Below are 24,348 nucleotides of genomic sequence, written 5' to 3'. Positions count from 1 at the left end.
CTCTCTCTTTCGTTCTCTCTCTCTTTCGTTCTCTCTCTCTCTCTTTCGTTCTCTCTCTCTCTCTTTCGTTCTCTCTCTCTCTCTCTTTCGTTCTCTCTCTCTCTCTTTCGTTCTCTCTCTCTATCTCTCTCTTTCGTTCTCTCTCTCTCGTTCTCTCTCTCTCTCTCACTTTCGTTCTCTCGTTCTCGCTCTCTCGCTTTCGCTTTCGTTCTCTCGTTCTCGCTCTCGCTTTCGTTCTCGCGCTCTCGCTCTCGTTCTCGCGCTCTCGCTCTCGCTCTCGCTTTCGTTCTCTCTCTCTCTCTCGCTTTCGTTCTCTCTCTCTCTCTCTCGCTCTCGCTCGCTCTCTCTCGCGTTCTTTCTCTCTCTCTCTTGCTTTCGCTCTCGCTCTCGCTCTCTCTCGCTTTCGTTCTCTCTCTCTCTCTCTCGCTCTCTCTCGCTTTCATTCTCTCTCTCTCTCTCGCTTTCATTCTCTCGCGCTCTCTCGCTTTCGTTCTCTCTCTCTCTCTCTCGCTTTCGTTCTCTCTCTCTCTCTCTCTCGCTTTCGTTCTCTCTCTATCGCTTTCGCTTTCGTTCTCGCTCTCGCTTTCGCTCGCTCTCGCTTTCGCTCGCTCTCGCTTTCGTTCTCTCTCTCTCTCTCTCTCTCTCTCTCTCTCTCTCTCTCTCTCTCTCTCTCGCTTTCTTTCTCTCTCTCTCTCTCTCTCGCTTTCGTTCTCTCTATCGTGTTCGCTTTCGTTCTCGCTCTCGCTTTCGTTCTCTCTCTCTCTCTCTCTCTCTCTCTCTCTCTCTCTCTCGCTTTCGTTCTCTCTCTCTCTCTCTCTCTCTCTCTCTCTCTCTCTCTCTCTCTCTCTCTCGCTTTTGTTCTCTCTCTCGCTTTCGTTCTCTCTCTCTCTCGCTTTCGTTCTCTCCCTCTCTCGCTTTCGTTCTCTCTCTCTCGCTTTCGTTCTCTCTCTCGTTCTCTCGCTTTCGTTCTCTCTCTCTCTCTCTCTCTCGCTTTCGCTCTCTCTCTCTCTCGCTTTCGCTCTCTCTCTCGCTTTCGCTCTCTCTCTCGCTTTCGCTCTCTCTTTCGCTCTCTCTTTCTCTCTCGCTTTCGTTCTCTCGCGCTCTCTCGCTTTCGTTCGCTTTCATTCTCTCGCGCTCTCTCTCTTTCTCTCTCTCTCTCTCTCGCTTTTGTTCTCTCTCTCGCTTTTGTTCTCTCTCTCGCTTTTGTTCTCTCTCTCGCTTTTGTTCTCTCTCTCGCTTTTGTTCTCTCTCTCGCTTTCGTTCTCTCTCTCTCGCTTTCGTTCTCTCTCTCTCGCTTTCGTTCTCTCTCTCGTTCTCTCGCTTTCGTTCTCTCTCTCGTTCTCTCGCTTTCGTTCTCTCTCTCGTTCTCTCGCTTTCGTTCTCTCTCTCGTTCTCTCGCTTTCGTTCTCTCTCGATCTCTCACTTTCGCTCTCTCTCTATTTCGTACTCTCTCTCTCTCTCGCTTTCGCTCTCTCTCTCACTTTCGCTCTCTCTCGCTTTCGTTCTCTCTCTCTCTCTCTCGCTCTCTCTCGCTTTCATTCTCTCGCGCTCTCTCGCTTTCGTTCGCTTTCATTCTCTCGCGCTCTCTCGCTTTCGTTCTCTCTCGCTCTCTCTCTTTCGTTCTCTCTCGCTCTCTCTCTTTCGTTCTCGCTCTCTCTCTTTCGTTCTCGCTCTCTCTTTCGTTCTCTCTCGTGTTCTCTCTCTCTCTCTTTCGTTCTCTCTCTCTCGTTCTCTCTCGTTCTCTTTCGTTCTCTCTCTCTTTCTTTCGTTGTCTCTCTCTCTCTTTTTCGTTCTCTCTCTCTCGTTCTCTCTCTCGTTCTCTCTCGTTTTCGTTCTCTCGCTTTCGTTCTCGCTTTCGTTCTCTCTCTCGTTCTCTCTCTCTCACTCGTTCTCTCTCACTCGTTCTCTCTCTCTCGTTCTCTCTCTCTCGTTCTCGTCGTCGTTCTCTCTCTCATGCTCGCTCGCTTTCGTTCTCTCTCTCTCTCTCTCTCTCGCTTTCGTTCTCTCTCTCGCTCTCTCGCTTTCGTTCTCGCTCTCTCGCTTTCGTTCTCTTGCGCTCTCTCTCTCGCTTTCGTTCTCTCGCTTTCGTTCTCTCTCTCGCTTTCGTTCTCTCTCTCGCTTTCGTTCTCTCTCTCGCTTTCGTTCTCTCTCTCGCTTTCGTTCTCTCTCTCGCTTTCGTTCTCGTTCTCTCTCTCTCGCTTTCGTTCTCGTTCTCTCTCTCTCGCTTTCGTTCTCGTTCTCTCTCTCTCGCTTTCGTTCTCGTTCTCTCTCTCTCGCTTTCGTTCTCTCTTTCTCTCTCTCGTTTTCGTTCTCTCTCTCGCTTTCGTTCTCTCTCTCTCGCTTTCGCTCTCTCTCTCTCTCGTTCTCTCTCTCGTTCTCTCTCTCGTTCTCTCTCTCGTTCTCTCTCTCTCTCTCTCTCTCTCTCTAGCTTTCGTTCTCTCTCGCTTTCGTTCTCGTTCTCTCTCGCTTTCGTTCTCTCTCTCTCTCTCTCTCTCGCTTTAGTGCTCTCTCTCTCTCTCTCTCTCTCTCTCTCTCTCTCTCTCTCTCTCTCTCTCGCTTTCGCTCTCTCTCTCTCTCTCGCTTTCGCTCTCTCTCTCTCTCTCTCTCGCTTTCGCTCTCTCTCTCTCTCTCTCTCTCTCTCTTTCGTGTTCTCTCTCTCTTTACGTGTATTCTACATGGTTACTGTTGGTACTATCTCAAGGCGTGCCACCAGAGGGAGACTCGTAGTTTACCTGTACTGGGATGCCTGGCCTAGTATAAAAGGCAGGCCACCAGGTATGATCCTCACTTTAGAGTTAACTAATAAGGGACTAACGTCACTACAGTTCAAGTACAACACACTGCCTCGTGGAGTCATTGTTAGAGCATCTAAGGACACAACAACTGGCGACGAGATTACGAACTTTCACGTGGAAATGGCTACCCTTGGTACGTTGCAGCAGTTCGCCGATGGTGATGATTGGGAAGCCTTTGTGGAGAGGCTAGAACACTTCTTCACAGCAAATGACCTGGCAGGAGACGACCCGGTCGCACTGGTTGATAAGCGCCACGCGATCCAGCTAACCAGTTGTGCCCCCAACGTCTATGGCCTCGTCAGGGACTATTGGCACCAGCGAAGACGACGACCAAGTCATATAAGGAGCAACTCAAGCCCAAGGAGAGCATCCTCACAGCCAGACACTGGTTCTATACCCACTGACGGCCCGAAGGCCAGGAAGTACACCGCAGACCTCAGGAGGCTGGCGGCACCGTGCAGGTTCGGCACCCACCTCAACGAAGCGCTGCGGGACGTTTTTGTCATTGGAATTGGCCATGAAAGCCTTCTTCACAAGCTACTGTCGGCAGATATCACAGTCACACTGCGGAAGGCCATCTCTGTGAGCCAGTCATTCTTGACCTCAACCTGTAGCTCTCGGCAGATGTCTCACCCTCAGGACTCAAAGCCGGCAGGTACTGTGCAGAGTGGCGCTGTTTAGGTGCTGGACTGTAGAGCGCGAATCCTCTCGGGGAAGAGAGAACAGGACCCCCGAGTCCCTTAACTCGGAGTCTGCCGAGGGGGGCTAATTGAGTAGCACCATGCTGGTGTTGCGGAGGGACTCTCAGGGCTCACCAGTGCACTTTTAAAGACTATGTTTGCAAAGGCTGCAGCACAAAGGGCCACCTCCAGCGAATATGTAAGAGAAATAGGACTCACTGTGTCGATGAGAAGTCTGCAGATGGCCATGAATCCAGCGTGGATTATGAATTGTTAGACAGAGAGGCAGCCCAGTCCCACGGGGAGGTACATAGCATGTTTACCTACACCACCGAGTGCTCCCCGCTGAAGATGGAAGTCGAGATAGAGGGAAGTCCAGTCTTCACTGAAGTGGACATGGGGGCGAGCCAGTCAATGATGAATCAAGGAGCCTTTGAGACAATCCGGCTGAACGACCAGAGTTGGCCCCGGTTCAGGCAAAGCTGCGCCCCTACACCAATGAAATCATCCCAGTCATTAGCAGTGTGAATGTAAAGATACTCCATGATGGCGCGGTGCGCAAGTTACCTCTGGATTGTTGCAGGTGATGGACCAACGCTACTCGGCAGAAAGTGAATGGAGAAGATCCATTGGAAGTGGGAAGACTTCATCTCTCCAGCGATCGAAGCCCTCCGCGCTCAGAGGCAAAGCCTGAGAGTGGACCCGGCACCGGAGAGCAGACCAGTACAGCACCCGAGGTGCAGACCGCTCAGCACGACTACGTGGAGATAATCCAGCAGAAACGACCCGAACGCACCTGCCAGGCTCTAGTGGCAGGATTCTGGAAGAAGAAAATCAGATCCAGAAACTACTTCCCAACTGCGGAGGAAAAACCTGGGGAGAAGAGGATCACCGCAGTCGACATCGTGGATGAAGGAAAGATGGCGCCCAAACCATCAGGTGATGTGCTGAAGACAAAGATGGCCGCGGCCAGACCACGAGGTGCAGCGCTGATGGAGCAATACGTGGCACCAAACGGAGAAGCGGATTGAGGTAAAGCAAGCAAGACTCGCTTAAAGGAGGTCTGCAACCCACTCCAATTAAAGGGACAGTTCCACACATTTAAGCAATGTAACGGTAATTGTAAGTTAGAGACAAAAGGTGTAACGGATGATGTAAAGTGTGTAACTGATCATGTAAAATGTGTAACTGATGATCGGAATTGTATACATGCAACCCGCGAGGAAAAGTCACGCAATTGTGATCGGACCCCTAGAGTGTCCATCATTAATAAAGAAAAGCTGTGCGATGCAGGATTCCCACTGCACGCAGCCAACGCAGCGGGCAGATACCCATCGGGTGCACACAGGTCCAGCGAGCTACCCAGTGCTGTAGGCAGCGTCCCAGGGACCTGAGTCATGCACCACGAAGTGTGGCCACAAGCAGCCAACAAACACGAGCTGCAGAGCAAGCGACCTCAGCAGGGCAATGGCAACGGTATTGATACCCTGCCCTGGGTCGGCTCCATCTCTCAGGCGACCGATGGCACCAAATGCCACGAGCCTGAAGCAGCAGACTGCACCAAGGCCATACCCTTAGACATGTAGGGGTCACCCGCCACTATTCCCCCAGAGGAAACAAGCACCAGCCAGGAGTCCAGTCCAAACCAAACGGCGCTCAGGCCAGCAAGTCAGCAGTTCCCTGTGCACTGCTTGACGACAGCTCCTCGGAGCAGCTCTGACCCAGGGCGTAAAGAAAGGACGGGGAGGTCACAGACATGTGTGAACCTGCCCGACGCTAGGGACCACGGCAACAGCCCCGAGAGCCGGCTGCGCGAGCCAACCGGGTTCCCATTGCCAGCACCGGGCACTGAGCCGCCACCAGACTGCAGCTCCGGAACTAGCTCGTCCTCACGCACCGGTCACTGCATCGACAAGGCATCTAATGTACTTGTCGCACTACGGAACCACAACAAAAAAAAAATGCAAAACCCACATACCTGAATGTACATGAATGTCAGGAGCCCCCGCCACATCAATGTGGGAGGGGGGGGGGGGGAAGAATGGAGTGGTTAGGAACACACACACAAGCATCAACCACCAGCACACTACTGCACCAACTACCCACCCAAGGTTGAGCTGGCCCGCCAGAGGTCAACCAGACAAAACCCACATAGAGCTAAGCCCAGAGCACAGTCAATGCAGAGGTGATTAAAACTACAATCGGAGTTCGTATTTCATTGGAAATTAAGAGATCTAACAATTTTGGCGTCACGAACACGATCGCTGAGGGAAGAAACTAAATTTTGGACATCGGACCTACATACTGAGGTAAGGACTCCTCTATAAAAGTCCTCGGTCAAAAGTCTAAATTTGCCTCTCCTTCTACGCGATTCCGAAAGCCTCCGGTTTGCGAACCCGCCGGTTGGTAGTCGGCTCGAGGTCCCATAGACATCTAACTTCGGCGGTGTGTTCGTTAATTAATCTCCGATCTACTGCTAGGCTGGAAAGCTTACGACTCGAGACCCCAGTAAAGAAATCAGTATTATGGCAGCAGGAGATAAGAGCAAAGAATTGCCTACAACTGTTAAAGGCGGGCGGGCACCACCTGACGTTTCGAAAGATGAAATCCTCCAACAGTTGAAAGAATACATAGAGCAACAATTCAACTTATCTAAAACCTGTATTAAGATCGAACAAAAATACGCTACCTCCAAAGGACAATGGTCCTTGGACGAGATTAAAAGGGTCTGGGGAAAAACGACCCGTATGAAAAATAAAGAGCGAACTAGATGGTCCCTAGTCGTTATGGGACAGATCCGAAAGCGGAATGAAATTATAATGCGTTCCCAACATGATCGAAAACTGACCAGTACAAAGGACCAATTGCAAGCTGTTTGTGCGCAGCTGCGACAGAAAAGACTTGAATTTGAAAAGTCGGAAGCGGAAGTTAAAGATCTTAAAGGTGAAATTAAAGAATGGAAAAAATCATTCGGTCAAGAGACAGTAATAGGAAAAGGAAAATGTATCAGTCAATTCCCAGGGTACCCATGTTTGGATAAATTAAAAGCGCAAACACGAAGACACGACCAAGAATAGATACGGATTCTGAATCCTCCGACGATACAGGGTCGGAGGATGAAGAATTAGGGGTGCGCTTTGCCCCGTTTAAAAAAAAAGACGAGTTGTAGTCAAATCAGAAGAGACTGCGGATGAGGGCGGAACCAAAAAAACGAAGAAAAGGGTGTATAAAAATACTTAGTTCATGAACCGGCAGACCCAGAGAAAATTGATAAATGGTCCAAGGAATTGCCCAATCCAAAGAAAGGGGGAGTAAAAACGTGGGACCAATTGGACCGCTTAAGAAATATATATCAACTTCATCCCTGGGACGGAGTGCAAATTTTGACTATAATGGTGCCAAAAACACAGCGAAGAAAATTGCTCGACAAGGTAGAAGAAGCTTTGGGGCAGGATGAGCAAGAATTAAACGCAGGGTGGGAGGCGATTAAACACTGGCTGCAAGCCTTCGGTTCAGCTAAAACAGACTGGGGAAAAATTGCAGCCTGCCAACAGAAAGGAACAGAGGAGGTCCTGGAGTATGACTAGCGGTTTAGATGCACGTGGCTAGAACATTCGGGTATGAATAATACGGATGAGGAAATGAATGAACAAGTGTTTGGACCCCTGAAAGCAGCTTTCGTGGCAGGTCTAAAGCCAGAACTATCTAAAATGCTTAAGGTAGTGTTACCGGACTGGGAAGGTAGAGGAACTACCTTTGCAGCATTGGTGGATTGATGTAACCAATTAGATCGGGATATGGGAGCTAAAGTCCAAGCCCTGCAGGCTGTGGGATGGAAATTCCAGGATTCCAATAAATAGTTATTCGGAACATTACCCGGAAAATGTCATTATTGTGGGAAAGAAGGTCACTGGGCCAAGACGTGCAGGGCAAAACAGCAAGGTCGCGGCCGGGTATGATGACGCAGCCAGGGATACAATTCAGCCAATAAACCAGGATTGTCACAAGGTAATGACCTCATAGAAGCATTTAAGCGACTGACAATACAACAACAGAAGGAGTTACTTGGGATAGCAAAAAACAATTAGAGCCCACCCTGGCCCCACTCCTCGCACTAATACAATAAAGGGAAGATGGGCTATATATAACTGAGGGTGGGCGATAAGGATGTGGACTGTCTTTTAGACACGGGCGGAATTAACATGCTTACCCCGACAATATGGACACTTTTTGCCATTGGATGGTAGGGCACGTACAGCCTATGGAGTTGGGGGCCATAAAATGGAAATTAAAAGGACAACACCGGTACTTATAGGGCTGGGTCTACATGAACTAACCACGCCGGTCTGGATAGGCCCAGTAGATCAACCCCTTTTGGGAATGGACGTCCTAATCCAAGTTGATTCATTGTTGCATTTCGAGGATGGTCGGGTGACATGGTCAATTAGAACTTTGAAGAAAAAAGAATTGAAGGAACACCCAATATGGGCTAAAGATAAGAACGATTGTGGCCTACTCCAGATGGAGCCTGTGTCATTTACCGGGACCAAGCCTCCATGCACTAAACAGTATCCCATCAGTCCAACTGCCATCGCGGGAATCTTACCGGTTATTCAGCAATTGGAGAAACATGGGGTACTTATTAAAACGCATAGCTCCTCCAATAGCCCCGTGTGGCCAGTACAGAAATCTAATGAGACTTGGCGTTTGACTGTCGATTTATAGGAAAGCTAACCAGTGTATTGATCAAAAAGCTCCTTTGGTCGCAGATCCCTCCACCATTTTTAATGCCCTCAAACCGGAACATAAATATTTCTCGATTATAGATATGGCCAACGGATTTTGGTCGGTGCCTCTGGCACCGGAGGTTCGACAGTGGTTTACTTTCATGGTCCAAGGACAACAGTATACTTGGACCCAGTTACCACAGGGTTTCCACAACAGCCCTATGTATTCCACATGGCTTTACAAAGCCATTTGCGAGAATTATCTCCCCTGTCCTCCACAGTCATCCAATATGTAGACGATATCCTGCTAGCTTCAAACACGGAAGAACAACATGAACAAGATTTACGAGCTTTGCTGGACCACCTTTAGCTGAAAGGACATAAAGCCAGCATCGACAAAGCACAAATATCCCAAGAAGAGGTTGTATACCTGGGGCAAAAGATTTCACAAGGAAAGAGAGAACACCTGGGACAAAAGATTTCACAAGGAAAGAGAGAACTTACCCAGGATAGAACTGCAGCCATTCGGGCTGCTAAAAAACCCACCACTATTCAGGAACTAAGGTCTTTTTTGGGATTGTGTAACTTTAACAGAAATTGGATTGACTCCTTCACACAGCTTGCTCAGCCATTGAATGATATCTTAAAGGGGACACGTGCCTCTAAAGAAGCCATCACGCTCACTAAGGAACCAGCAAGAAGCCTTCCTGAGTTTGAAAAAGGCTTTGTGTTCGGCACCGGCTCTGGGAATCCCTGACAGTGGTCAGCCATTTACCCTGTTTGTCCATGAGAAAGAAGGATACATGACAGCTATACTGACACAAGAACATGGGGATCCCCAAGACCTATTGGCTATTATTCGGCAAAACTGGATGCGGTGGCCCTCAGATGGGGAAGTTGCCTAAGGGCCATGGAAGCTATATGTCGAGCGGTAATGACCACTAGGGGTCTAGTCCTCGACCAAAAGCTGATGGTCAAGTGTCCTCACACCGTACACGCTTTGCTGTCTATGAATAGAATGTCTCAGGTGACGGCAACTAGATGGACCCGCTGGACAGCAGTTTTGGAAGCTCCTAATCTCCATATCGTCTGGGCCAGCCCGGTTAATCCCGCAACTATGCTCCCGATGTCAGAATCGAGGGAGCAAGAGGGGGGAGAATGTGAAGAGCATGACTGCGTGGAGATTTTAAAAGAAACAGAAGAAGCTGCCTTTGCAGCAGAGGAGCCTCTGCACAACCCAGAACTCATCCTGTTTACAGATGGTTCCTCCTTTGTTGACAATGGTACCAGAAAAGCAGGATGGGCAGTTACAACCTTATGAGGTAGTGGCAAAAGGATGTTTACCCTCAGGAACGTCAGCACAACAGGCCGAGTTACGGGCCCTGTCAGAAGCATGTTGAATAGCAGAAGGACAGACAGTTAATGTCTACACAGATTCGCGTTATGCTTTTGGAGTCGCTCACGACTTTGGTCTGTTATGGCAGAAAAGAGGATTCCTCACTGCTGCTGGGACACCTATCCGAAATGGAAAAGAAGTCCGAGACTTACAAGAGGCCATACAATTACCTCTGGAAGTGTCCATCCTGAAGTGTAAGGCCCATACCAAGGAAAATATCACGGAAGCACAGGGGAATGCCCGAGTCGACCAGGCAGCTAAAGATGCCGCCTCACAGGGCGTTCCCCCAGAAGAACCAACACAGATATGCAGATTGAAAGCACTCAGGACTCTGAGACGAGACCTTCAAACAATAGAAGGTGAGTGCTCCCGAGAGGAAAAATGGACATGGATTGAGGCAGGAATTAAGCTATGTGAAGATGGTGTCTGGAGACAAAGAGTTACCGACAAGCCAGTCGCGCCACAAGCGCTTATGCCTTTTTTTAGCCCAACAGATCCACTCGTAAAAACACTTAACCTCATAACAAATGACAGCACAGTTCCAGAAAAACTGGTGGGGTTGAGGATTTAAAAAACATGCCCAGCTGGTAGCAGACTGCTGTGTGGTCTGCGAGAAAAATAGTTCTGGACCCATCACGGTAATGCCCCAACTGAGGCCCCCTGCCCCTGTCGGACCATTCCAGCATCTGCAGGTTGATTATATATCTCTTCCTTCATGCCAAGGATACACTAACATTCTTGTCATGGTCGACAGATTCTCTAGATGGGTAGAAGCTGTCCCAACGAAAAGAGCCACAGCCAATCACACTGCAAAGGTCTTGTGTAAGGATTACATTCCCCGATGGGGAGTCCCGAGTAGCATTGACTCAGATCGGGGAACACACTTCACAGGTGCTGTCTGCCAAGAAGTCTGTAGGTTACTGAACATTACGTGGGATTTACACTGTCCTTATCATCCACAATCATCAGGACAAGTAGAGCGAATGAATCGAACTCAAACAACGGCTTGCCAAATATCACCAAGAAGGAACACCATGGCCCCAGGCACTACCAATAGTGCTATGTAGCATTAGGGCAACCCCGAACAGAACTACAGGTCGAAGCCCATTTGAAATTATAACAGGAAGACCCATGTCGCTGCCAGGAACTATCGATTTTAAGGAAAGTTGATGTTCACTTAATGAGTGACACTTTGTTATCATATTGTCAGAACCTAACCAATGCTATTAGGTCTGTTTCTCGACAGGTATCGGCAGCTTGGGGTAATCCACCCGAAGGAGGACACGACATCATCCCGGGAGTCTGGGTGTATGTGAAAAAGTTGCATAAAGAACCTTTGGGTGCCAAGTGCGAGGGACCTTATCAAGTGTTATTGACCACCCAGGCAACTGTTAAAGTCCAAGGAAAGAAAGCCTGGATCCACGCTTCACACGTTAAACGAGCACCCGTAACTGAAGCTGAAATCTAATAAGGACAATTACTTTTTGCCAAAATGTATAAATTTACTGTATTACTGATTGTAGGTATTCTAGGCATTTGCCTACTTCTTACTAGCTGACCCTCTGCACCAAAGGGAAATAGTAGGGGAGCAAGGGAATTATAGTAACTGCTCCCGGAATTCTGAAAAGGGAGGTACTTGCGCCCTACTCAGAACTGAGTGTTGCACATATAAGTAACCCCCATCATTCACTTTGTGGAGCGGAGCCACTGAATGGCTAGGTTCAATAGGAACTTCATTGGTGGAAGGTTTAATTCTATTTGTTGTAATTGTTTTACTTTTATATTGTTTGTTTATGTTGATTAAATGTTGTTGCAATCAGGCGGTTGTAGCTGCTGTCCCGCATGTGAGACACCTTGCAGATCCCAGCAGACCGTCTGTACGTGGCACAGAGGTATGTTATGCTTAAGAGAAGGTTGTTTACTGGTTGAATTAAGATATTGATTTGGATTAAATTGGAATAAGGTTAATCAACCTACTAAAACCAGACTTCCATTGTGGCCTTGATGGAATTCGGGTTGGTGTCAATTTGTGTGGAAGTTACTAGTCTGGACATGTGGCGAAACACATCAACAAATTTTAGAAGGAAACTCTATTAACATGTATGAAATTATTTTTTAGAATGTTTAACCAGTGATACCTGATGATTTATGATTCAGTTTGTGAAAGAATCAAAGGGGGGATTGATAGAGAATTCAAGCTCTGCAGCCCGGCTGCAGTTTTGAGAAAACACAGACCACATTGCATTAAGTCATCAATCAACTTCACATTTTAGGACCTTGGGTAGCGAGCCAATTAAAGGTTAACAGACTATTAATTGAGCCAGTAAGGTCAAAGAAGGTGAGTTCTTTTCTGTAAATTGAACCAGATATAAGTACAGCCATTTTGGCCATGTGGTCTCAGAAGGACAAAGGCCTGGCTTAAAGCCAAGAGCTTGCTGCTGCCAGAATAAAGTTGCATTAAAACTACAATCGGAGTTCGTATTTCATTGGAAATTAAGAGATCTAACATAAAGCTTTTGGTCATCTGCCCTAATATCTCCTTATGTGACTGCTGTCAAATTTTCTTTTATAACGTTCCTGTGAAGCATACTGGGACATTTTAGTACGGTAAAGGTGCTGTATAATTTTGGTTTATTGTAGAGATTTCAGTCTGAACTTCAAACTTCCTTTTTTTGAAAGACATTGTAACAGGTCAAAATTATTAAATTAAATGCCTTTTGAAATGACACTTGACTTCTCTTGCAAGCACTGAGTTGTTGGAGCACTCCAGTCCATGCCAGTCAGGCCATATAAAAATGTATATATTTTTGCAACAATTTTACTTCATGCATGATATGATTTCCTTTTGGAGGGATCCTGCCATGTAGCTCATTGTGCTTAGGAAATATTTGGGTTTGCAATTGTTAATTATTTTCTCATAAATTGACCCTATTTATCATTTGAGGGAACGGTGGCATAGTGGTAATGTTACTGGACTAGTAATCCAGGCGCCAGCATTAATGATCCAGAGTTGTGAGTACAAGTCTCACCACAGTAGCTGGGGAATTTAAATTCAGTTAATTAAGTAAATCTGGAATAAAAAGCTGGTCTTGATTCTTTATGACTGTGTGACAAAGATAAACGATCCCTCCTCGTCCTTCTCGACCTCTCTGCAGCCTTTGACACAGGACCACTCTGTCCTCCTCCAACGCCTCTCCACCATGTCCAGCTTGGTGGGACTGCGCTCACCTGGTTCCATTCTTATCTATCTAATCGTAGCCAGAAAATCACCTGCAATGGCTTCTCTTCCCACTCCCGTATTGTTACCTCTGGTGTCCCCTGGCCCCCTCCTATTTCTCATCTACATGCTGTCTCTTGGTGACATCATCCGAAAACATGGCGTCATTTTCCACATGTACACTGATGACACCCAGCTCTACCTCACCACCACTTCTCTCGACCCCTCCACGCTCTCTAAATTGTCAGACCGCTTGTCCGACATCAAGTACTGGATGAATAGAAATTTTCTCCAATGAAATATGGGGAAGACCGAAGCCATTGTCTTTGGTCCTGGTCACAAACTGCATTCCCTAGCCATCGACTCCATCCCTCTCCCTAGCATCTGTCTGAGGTTGAACCAAACTGTTCGCAACCTAGGCGTCATATTTGACCCTGAAATTAGTTTCTGGCCACGTATCCGCGGCATAACTAAAGCCGCCTTTTTGCACCTCCGTAAGTTTGCTCCGTAAGAGCCTCAGCTCTTCTGCTGCTGAAACCCTCATCCATGCCTTTGTTACCTCTAGACGTGACGACTCCAACTCACTCCTGGCTGACCTCCCACATTCTACAATACGTTAACTTGAGGTCATCCAAAACTCGGCAGCCCGTGTCCTAACTTGTACGAAGTCACGACACCCATCACCCTTGTGCTTGCTGACCTACATTGGCTCCCGGTTAAACAATGTCTCGATTTCAAAATTATCATCCTTGTTTACAAATCCCTCCATGGCCTTGCCCCTCCTTATCTTTATAATCTTTTTCAGCCTCACAACACCACAAGGTATCTGCACTCCTCAAATTCTGCCCTCTTGAACATCCCTCATTATAACTGCTCAACCATCAGTGGCCGTGCCTTCATCTGTTTGGGCCCTAAACTCAGGAACTCCCTCTCTAACTCTTCTCCTTTAAGACGCTCCTTAAAATCTACCTCTTTGACCAAACTTTTGGTCATGTACTGTAATTTCTTCTTATGTGGCTCGGTGTTAAATCTATTTGTTTTGTCTTAAAACACTCCTGTGAAGCGCCTTGGGACGTTTTACTACGTTAAAGGCACTAGATAAATACAAGTTGTTGCCAGCGACATCCACATCCCATGAATACATTTTTAAAAAATCATGTATTCTTTACACAATCTGACGTTGACATCAGGCACCGTTTTATTGTAGTGGCATTCTAATCATGCTTGATGAAAATATTGTCCCGGATTATCCGGGACCTTTGACCGCGTATGCGGTGCATAGGTGGCCGTAATTGCTCTGAAAGTTCCGGGTTTCCACATGTGATGCACATGCGCGAAAACTCAGAACTTGCAATCTGTCAAGAATCTTGACATTTTTTCTGGATAAATGGACATTCGCTGGTGGAGAGTTGGGCTATTTGCCCAACCACTACCCAACGAATGTCCATTAAATTCTTATGCCTGGTAAAAGCAGATGTGAGGCCGCCTTTTACCAGCATAAGGGTTTAAATAAATATTAAAATAATTTTTAAAAAATCATAACATTCAAAAACCTGTAAAATAAGTTTAGGTTATTTTGGCCCCTTGAAAAATGTTTAAATTTATTTTTCAAAAAATGAAATTTTTGTTTTAAATGTTTAATTGAATTGTATTTTAAACATGTAGTGATTTATTTTTAATTTCAGTGTTGTGTACACGTATTTTTTGGGTGATTCCGATTATGCTTATAGGGATTCCATATGTAAATGGAATCCTCATAAGCATAATGGGAATCCCCTTTCTGATTGGTTGGGCCAGCCCACGTGATCCCAGGGATGCTTGCGAACCGCCTGTGCCCCTGGAATACATGGGCCTTTACGCATGCGTACGTGTAGAGGCCCAAGAGCATGAGTCTCCGTGGATCCAGGACCATAAGGTAGGTTCGGAGCTTATTTGCAGTTCAGAAGCATCCGCCACGGGAAGCCTCCGAATGCAAATTCAGGCCCATTATTTCAAACCACAGACATCACTTTACCCTAATCTGAAGCTGTCACGTACCACGATGTTCTGACCAATGTCCTATTGAAATGATTTGAAACTGTGAGTTGGTAGTTTGTTTTTTAAGCAAAAGTATATTCTCAATTATGATGAAAATGCCGAGACAAAAGGTGGCTAATCTGTTTATTGCAGGCTGTTTTCCTCAAACGAAACAATACACCGTTTGTTCACTTGTCTGGGTTATTAAAAAGCACTCTGCAATCATTGTGTTGGAAAACCCTTTAATCCATCTCTGAAGCGAGAGGTCCCAGCAAAGGCTGGGTCCAAAAAGACAGTGCCGCAAGGAGAGGAAATTCTGCTGTGGGCTGTAGGTGAGAATGCAGAGGAGAAGTAAGATGACCCATTGATATGGGGAAGTATTGCATGTAACATAACTATTGTTCTCTGTTCACCTGATGTGAAGTGGAGCAGTTTAATGATTCGTATCAAGCCACGTCTCACCAAGTGTTTGCTCAGCCCACTTTTGGAGTGATTGAAGAAATACATGTAGAAACGGCATTAATATCTGGTCCACATCTCGAGGGAATGCATTTGTTATATCCCAGGTTACGCAACCATACAAGTCAATGTAAGGCAGTGTGAGTCAACTTCCACAAAACAAAGATGCTCAGATTGCTTATGGGTGTAACTGAGGCCACTGAGCCCAAGCTATTATCTACAGTAGACCTGAATTGAGTTATCAAACATTTTGATTAGCAGTTACTCACTAAGCTATCCTATTTTGTATGGTCAGTAACTAATTAAGTCTGCTTTTTCTTTTAGTGTCCTTGAGGATGAAAATGTCAACCTCCGACAGCAGAAACTGGAGAAACAGGTATAAGACTGAGCAGACATTTGCTGACCAATTGATTTTATTTTACATCGAGGTTCAAATGTCCACTCTCTGTTCCCAGCCATTTGTTGCTGTAACTATTCTATTGTTCAGTTACCTTCAATTAGCTGTGCAAAAAATTGTGATATGTTTTGAAGGCTTTTATAATTGTGTTTTCAGGTAGAAACTCAGAGAAATTTGACACAATGAGTTGAAAAATCCTGGCTAAAAATTTCCACATGATAGTAAAAACAATTATTTTTTTTTTAAACTACCAATATTTGGTTGACTAAAACTTGCTCTTTCAACAGATAAAGTATTTATTTCAAGTGAATTGAAACATCTGATTACTTCTCTCCCCTCCTAAGGTCATCGATAACCTGTTTCTTAACAGATGTAAAAGACAGTCCTGCAGGGAGTGGAGGTTCTGCTGAGGGCTGTAGGCTAGAATGCAGAGGAGTGTTTCTGTTTAAGTTAAGTAACGTAATCCATCAATGTAGGGAAGTGTAATGTGTTTATTATTTAATATTATGTGAAAACATGTATTGTTAGAAATAAATGGTGGTGTTGGAAAGAAAAATTGGCACACAGGACTTGAGCAACAGTGGGATGTTTTTTAAAAAGATTGTGAAGGTATCAGGTAAATATATTCCATTAAAAAAGAAAGAAGCTACCAGTAATTTCAGGATGCCATATGATAAATAAAGGTAAAAAAAAGATTGAAGAGCTTCTATAAGGACGATAAGAAAAATATAGATGAAAAACTGAAGGGGATTATGACAATCCAAAAATTAAGAGCAGGATAAGAAAATCTGAGGGCAAATTATGACTTTTTTTAAGGTAAAGTTTTTTTATTAATATACTTGTAAAAAGAGAATCGCTAAAACTGCGGTGGGCCCATTGAATATTAAGTTCCCAATCCTCCCCTTGTTTGAGCCAGATCTATGTTATTGCCAGTACATCATCATCCCATATAGCAACTGCAACCCTTATTTGTCGAGCTCTGCATTTACGCACATGCACTCCAAACCCCTCTTAGTCTACCTTGCATTTCCTCTCGGTCTGATCCCTCCTATTTATGAAATGCTCTTGATTCTAATGCCTCTCCCAGTCCTCTGAGCAGCTTGTCTCCTTTCCAGTACTTCATTCTGCTGCCTCTCCCCCTACCAAATTAGTTTAAACCCTCCCCCACAGCACCAGTTAACCTCCCCCTGCGGACATTGGGTGCAGCCTTGTTCAGGTCCCTCCTGTCCCAGAACTGATCCCAATGCCCCAGGAATCTGAAGCCCTCCCTCCTGCACCATTTCTCCAGCCAAGTGTTAACCTATCTTTTCTTATTGTTCCTATGCTCACTAGCACATGGCACTGGGAGTAATCCAGAGATTACTACCTTTTGAGGTCCTGCTCTTTAACTTACTCCCTAGTTCCTGAAACTCTGTCTGTAGGATCTCAACCCTTTTTCTTCCTATGTCTTTGGTTCCAACAGGGGCCACAACTTCTGGCTATTCCCCCTTTCTCTCACAAAATATTCTGCACCCATTCAGTGATGTCCTTTACCCTGGCACCATGGAGGCAACACACCATGTGGACCTCATGTTGGCAGTTGCAGAAACGCCTGGTCCATCCTCCTGACTGTCGAATTGCTTATAACCTACACTTCATTGTGCCCCCCTGCACGGTCATTTGCCCTCCAGCTCTGTGGATATGCTCTAGATTGCACTAACTGAGGTGTTGCACCCGCGTTGGTATTCCGTACTGAAAAGCAGTTTGAGAGTGCCACAATTCCGGAGGATTCCTGCATTACCTGCCTCTTCCTACCTTGCCAGATGGATATCCACTTACTAGCCTCCTGAGCGCTCTCTGGCAGCCAGGTGACTACCTCTTGGAGCATGCGATCCAGGACATTTTCATATCCCGTATACCCTGCAGTGACTCCAGCGCTCCTCAAGCTCAGAAGCCTCAAGCATGTGCTGCCTGAGGGACTTTCTTCACATGTGGTTATCCTGGACACACAAATCGTCCTGGAGTTCCTACTTAAACTGTGTGTGTATATAATATACATATTTTTTTAAATTTTATTTATCTATATCTATCTATCTATCTATCTATATATAGATATAGATATAGAGATATAAAACTATAGATAGATATATAACTATATATATATAAAACTATAGATAGATATATAACTATATATATATAAAACTATAGATAGATATATAACTATATATATATAATATAGTTTTATATATATATATGTGTGTGTTTTTTGATGCTTCAGTTCAGTACTGCCATAACTCCTATTTATTAATTATTTAATATTTGTGTAATTAAATTCTGTTTACTTAGTGCCCTGCTCGCCCCCTTACTATTTTGCTGTTGTCCCTTGATTTAAATTACTTAGAACCTTCTTCCCCATTGCACCTAATTGCCACTCTTGCCAAATTCCTGTCTACACTCTGTTTAGCAACTCCTTCCCATTAGTGACCTCACCAAACTCTGCTCAAGCGCCCACCGAGTAGCCCAAATTTATTGTTAGTTCTCAAGCTCTAACTTGAAGATTCTTAAACCTGAGCATCTCAAATTGCTCCCAGATGACTTTCTTCCTCCATACCAGCAGAGTATTGACAGACCCACACCCCAGCCAGCTTCACCTCAACCTGTTGAATAGTCAGAGGCCCATTTCCAACGGATGTTGTCAACTTCCACCCAGGCTCCCACTGCTTTCAGCTCACCAACTCCGATCCTACTTTCTTTTTTTTGTATGTGCCATTATCTCTCGAATCACCTCTCCTGGCCTAACCCTGGTACCCATCTCCAGCCTGATGCATATTGTCTATCATCTTGAGCATTGTTTGCTTTACAAATAATAATAAAGGACCAAGTGTAAAATTCATACATAGAAAAGCACAAAGATATAGCAATGGATAGATAAGATAAATATTAAGAAAATTATTTGGAGACAACTACTGAGACTACAAAGGCAAATTGCAGAAAGATGCAAGAATTATAGAGCAGTGATAATGAGGAACTTCGGTTATCCCAATATAGATTGGGATGGATAGTGATCGTGTAAAAGGCAAAGACGGGGAGGAATTCTTGCAATGTGTACAAGAGAGTTTACTTGCAATGTGTTTCCAGGGATCTGGCTCGGGTAGATTGGAATCAAAAATTGGTAGGCAAAACAGTAATAGAACAATGGGAGGCCTTCAAAGAGGAGATAGTACAGAGTAGACACATTTCCATGAAGTGGAAAGGAAGGACATCCAAAGCTAGAGCTCTCCAAGAGATTAGAGATTAGAATGAAACAGAAAAAGGAGGCTTGTGACAAATGTCAGATTCATAATACAGTAGAGAACCAAGCTGACTACAGATCTAAAAAGGGAAATAAGAGAGGCAAAAAGAGAGTATGAGTAGTGGCTTACATAAAAGGAGAACTCAAAAGGCTTTTATAAACATATAAATACAAAAGGGTTGTCAAAGGAAGGGTGAGGCCGATTAGGGTCCAAAAAGGGGATCATCTTGTGGAGGCAGAATGCATGGCTAAGGTACTAAATGAGTACCTTTGCACCAGTCTTCACCTAGAGAAGAGGATTGCACCAGTCTTCACCTAGAGAAGAGGATGCTGCCAATGTAGCAGTAAAAGAGGAGGTAGTAGTGATATTGGATAGGATAAAAATAGATAGAGGAGGTATTTAAAAGGTTGGCAGTACTCAAAGTAAAATAAAAATCACCCAGTCCAGATGGGGTACATCTTGGGTTACTGAGGGAAGTGATGATGGAAATTGTGAAGGCGCTGGCCACAATCTTCCAGTCCTCCATGGATATGGGACTGGTGTCAGAGGACTGAAGGATTGCAAATGTTGCACCTTTGTTCACAAAAGGGGAGATGGATAAACCTGGAAATTACAGGCCAGTCAGCCTAACATCGATGGTGGGGAAACTTTGAGACAGTAATCCGGGACAAAATGAATTGACACTTGGAAAATTATGGACCAATAAATGAAAGTTAGCATGGATTTGTTAAAAGCAAATCACGTTTGACTAACTTGGTCGAGTTCTTTTGAAGCTAACAGAGAGGGCTGTTGAGGGTAGTGAGGTTGATGTTATGTATATGGACTTCCAAAAGGAGTTTGACAAAGTACCACATAATAGACATGTAAGCAAAATTAATGCCCAAGGGATTAAAGGGACAGTGGCTGCAAGGTTGCAAAATTGGCTAAGTGACAGAAAGCAGAGAGTAGTAGTTGTGAACGGTTGTCTTTCAGACTGGAATGAAGTATACAGTGGTATTTCCCAGGGTTTGGTATTGGGACTGCTCTTTTTGATGTATATTAATTTTCTTGGACTTGGGTACAGGGCTTAATTTAAAAGTTTGCAGATAACACGACACTCTGAAATGCAGTAAACAATGAGGATAGTAGCAGACTTCAGGTGGACATAGACTGGTGATATGGGCAGACACACGTCCGATGAAATTTAATGCAGAGAAGTGTGAAGTGATTCACATTGATAGGGAGAATGAGAGGCAATAAAAACTAAATGGTGCAATGTTATAGGGGGTGCAGGACCAGAGAAACCTGGGCATGTATACACACAAACCTTTGAAGGTGGCAGGAAAAATTGAGAAGGCTGTTTTAAATTAAATCAATCAATAAATAAATACATTTAAAAAGCATATGTGGATTGACTGGAGAAGCTGGGGTTGTTCTCCTTAGAGCAGAAAAGGTTAAGGGGAGATTTGATGCAGGTGTTCAAAATCATGAATGATTTTGATCGAGTAAATCAGAAGAAACTGTTTCCAGGGGCAGAAGGGTCAGTAACCAGAAGGTACAGATTTAAGTTGCTTGGCAAAAGAAACAGAGGCGACATGAGGACATTTTTTTTTTTTACACAGCAAGTTGTGATCTGGAACGCACTGCCTGAAAGGGTAGTGGAAGCAGTATCAAAAGTAACTGTCAAAAGGGAATTGGATAAATACCACTGCATTTACAGGGCTATGAGGATCGAACAGTGGAGTGGGACTAATTGGAAAGAGCTAGCACAGGCTTGATGGGCCGAATGGCATCCTTCTATGCTGTATCATTCTATGATTCAAAGTGTATGAGAGCCATACAGAGAAAGAGAGAGGAGGAGTGGAAAACAGGCACAATGGAGACAAAGAGTTGGCGATTAGGAAAGAACGAGAAACAGGTGCAATTTGTTTCTTCCTTCCTCCATGAGCGGCGCCTAAACTCTGCCAACGTCCGCCACGTGGCCGATGCCATCGAGTCGCTAAAAACAGCTCTGGGCCCTGACTCCGTTAGGTGCATCGAGGAGGCTCAAGCACGTGGGGAGATCCCGTCCGAACTGACCCCCGTCCGGACGGAATTCCTCATCGGCGCCAAACCCCGGAACCTCCCTCGGGGGCCGGCGCCTCACAACTTGAGCCGCCTCGGGGAAATCCCCTCCGTGCCTTTCAGTTCCGCGCGGAGGGGTTTCCTGTACGGGCTGCTCCTGCACACCCTCAACTTTGCCATCCTCGCCGGCCGTCCGGACACGCCATGGCGTACCATCTTGCCGTCCGGAGGAGGCGGGGGTCCCCGATGGAGGGCACTCTACGCAGGGGTCCTCCCACTATTCATCGGGGACTTGGCCTGGAGGGTGGTGCACGGAGCAGTGCCGTGCAACAAATTTTTAAGCCGGTTCACGGACTCCCAGGCCGCCTGCAATTTCTGCGGTCTGGAGGAGTCCGTGTTCCATGTTTTTATTGAGTGCACGAGGTTGCAGCCCCTGTTCCATTATTTGAAGGGGCTGCTCCTGAAATTCTGGCTGCACTTCAGTCCCACTCTCCTGATCTTTGGGCACCCTGTGCGGAGGGGAGCGGGTAGGTCCGAAGGCCTCCTCGTAGGACTGCTCCTGGGCACGGCCAAGGGTGCCATCAGCCGGTCCAGGCAGCGGGCGGTCGAGGGGGTCGTTCAACCTGACTGCCTGCCTCTCTTCCGCTCTTACATCCGGTCCAAGGTGTCCTTGGAGATGGAGCACGCGGTGTCCACCGGTACGCTCGCGGCCTTCCGCGAGAGGTGGGCACCGGAGGGACTGGAGTGCATCATCACGCCCGGCAACCAAATTTTAATTTGATTTTACGTTTTTAAGTTTAATTTGTTTTAATTGCCGGTGCTTTTAGTGTTCCCCTTCCCTTTTATAGGGGGCACCGGGGAAAATTGTGATTTTAGTGCCCAAAAAAAAACAAAAAAAGAAAAACACAAAAAAAAACAAAAAAAAGGGGGAGAAAAAAAAAAGGGCCTTGTAAATGTCTGGAGTGTCACCCAGGTCGGGTGGCACCGTTTAATGTTTTATGTTTTGCAGGTGAACTCCAAAAAGAGTTTCCATGAGCCACAATGCAGGCTATTACAATAATTGTAAAGTATGTGGCATAACAGCCTAAAACAGCAAATCCATCAACTCGTGATGAGTACTGTCACAGGAGATGCCGTAGTTTCAGTTTAAAAAGAGACACATTTTGATATTCTTGAACTCCATAAATTTAAATGGATTTACAGCATTTCTTTGTTAGCTGGAAATGTTTAAGTTGACAAAATCCACCACAATAGAGATCCCATTCGTTTATATTACTTGAATCTAGCTCAATTTTGAGAGCCACATGGTTTAATGATTGGATGGATCAGGGCCCAGCAAGATCCCTGATGAGCGAGCATTTAACAAAAAAATGTATGTTTCTTTCACAACTCAGAAATATCACTTTATTTTGCTTAAATATTGTATAACAAATGCTCATACTTGGAAAACAACTTGACTTAATTTTATGTGTGGTTTTGAAAGCAGAGCCATGATGCTATGTGAAAGTGAATGGAGTGGGCTATGTGTAGTTAGAGCTACCCCTTCTGATTTCAAATGGAATGTTCCAGCTTGCAACCTTCCCTGCTCAGGACTGTAGCTGATGTGGCTAGATTGGAGGGAGACAAGCCTGTGTTTGGCAGCATTGGGCTATGTGACTGCTTTTCTACCCGATGGCGGTCAGTGGAGTTGGCGAGGGGGGGATAATAACCTTGCTCTCTTAGCCTGTGATGCTAAATGTATAGAAACAACAATTCTTGCAGCAGCAGTTTAAGTGAATTTATTAATCTCACTGCACAGTGGTGTTTAGCTTGCTTGTCACTACTGCATTGTTCTGACGAAAGATGTCCCTTGAAAAGGTAAGCTATTCCATTTAATTTTTTCAACTTTATGTAAAGCATTAACTCTTCCACTAGCACACGGAGACCATTGAGAGGTTTTCATACAGCATTTGGTTCAGACTGACTGGGTGAAAATTGAAGTTTTTTTTGTTTTATTTTAGATTACATTTTGAAAATTGTTCCTTTAGTTCAATTGAAGTGACTGGTTCATTTGGTCCTTGTTCATATAAAAATGGTGTTTTATCAATTGCAAGAAAACTGAAAATAATGTAGCAAAGCAAGCCTAAATGCAATGAATTTGTCCAAAAAAGCCAATGTTATCGAGTGACTGGCAGTTTATTACATCCACCTAATGATTAAGCAGACAGTATTTAAATGACTTTCACCATTAATACCTTCTTAAAAATTAAACTACTGTGATATGCATTTTGAACATTCATATATGTGAAATGACCCTGGGAGATGCGAGAGATTTTTTAAGACTGAAATTCTACTTTGTCTATTTTTGTTGCAAGTTTCCAAGTTCGAACAGTGAATGTTGGTGACATCACTGGGAGAATTGGCTTGGAGCAGTTATGAGGTTGACAATGTAAGAGAGCAGAGATCATGAGTATAGATGAAGTAATTAACCGAGCTTTACTGAGGGAGATGATTTTTAATTAACAGATAGCTTCCATTGTACTTCAATCTCATCATTTGATCTGTATCCATTATTTCATTTCCTTAGCACTGTCTGTCACAGTGATGGTCTCATCAGTGCTTGCTATTTAAACTGCACTTTTAAAACTAAATAGATAGAAACACAAAATTAGGATGTTGGTGTAAAAAGTTGTTACCTTGCTGATTTTATGAGGGAAGCAGTTGGCAAGACATTATCATTTCAATTATTTTAGACAAACTTGTATCAAGAGACATCTGGTCTGTACAGATCATCTGCAGTTAGTCCCAAAGCTGGTAATTACAGATCAGTTTCACTGGAAAGTTTTATTCTGTCACAATGGCTCACTGTAAAATTGCAGCGGTACCTGAAAAATTCTATCACAGTATACCAGGGATGCCTGCAGCGCTAATGTTAGCAGCCCTAATTCGGCCATCCTAAATTCTACTTTGTTTCTAAACAAAGTTCCTTGTAGCGATGTGCGTGCAAATCAAAGGTGCTTCTGAAGGTTCGGTCACTTAATACAATGCACTGTATCATTATCAGAATCATAAAGGGAAAAGCTGCCGATGTGAGGAATGAAACCTTTGAAATCAATACAAGAGCTCTATCATGGTGAATTGTGCATGTTTGCTATTTGTAGCTGGCACAACTAGTGGAGGGAGGCTTGTTTGGTATGGACTAACTATTGTGAGTCAATGAAGGATGAAGAGACCATGTCAAGCTCCATATGTCCAGTGGGACCAAGGGAGGTTAATATTTCATAAAGTTAGTTGAATCACAAAACAAAGATGCCTTACTGGAGCAGAAGAGTACCAAATACTATTATTAGAGCACCAGTGCATCCAC

The 24,348-nt window shown here is 45.0% G+C and overlaps 1 protein-coding gene across 4 annotated transcripts in view; it reads left to right on the top strand.

Annotated features, from left to right (window-relative positions):
- Positions 1-24,348, top strand: part of LOC139280770 (tubby-related protein 3-like) — a 161,277-nt gene that overhangs the window by 34,439 nt on the left and 102,490 nt on the right. For all 4 annotated transcript variants that reach the window (XM_070900455.1, XM_070900454.1, XM_070900453.1 and 1 more), the window contains exon 2: positions 15,615-15,666. In XM_070900455.1, the coding sequence (XP_070756556.1) occupies positions 15,615-15,666 (52 nt within the window). The remainder of the gene's footprint in view (positions 1-15,614; positions 15,667-24,348) is intronic.

Source organism: Pristiophorus japonicus, chromosome 15 (assembly GCF_044704955.1).
Source record: "Pristiophorus japonicus isolate sPriJap1 chromosome 15, sPriJap1.hap1, whole genome shotgun sequence".
Taxonomy (NCBI): Eukaryota; Metazoa; Chordata; class Chondrichthyes; family Pristiophoridae; genus Pristiophorus; species Pristiophorus japonicus.
The sequence above is the reverse complement of the archived record's forward strand: the minus strand, read 5'-3'. Positions and strand labels throughout refer to the sequence as shown.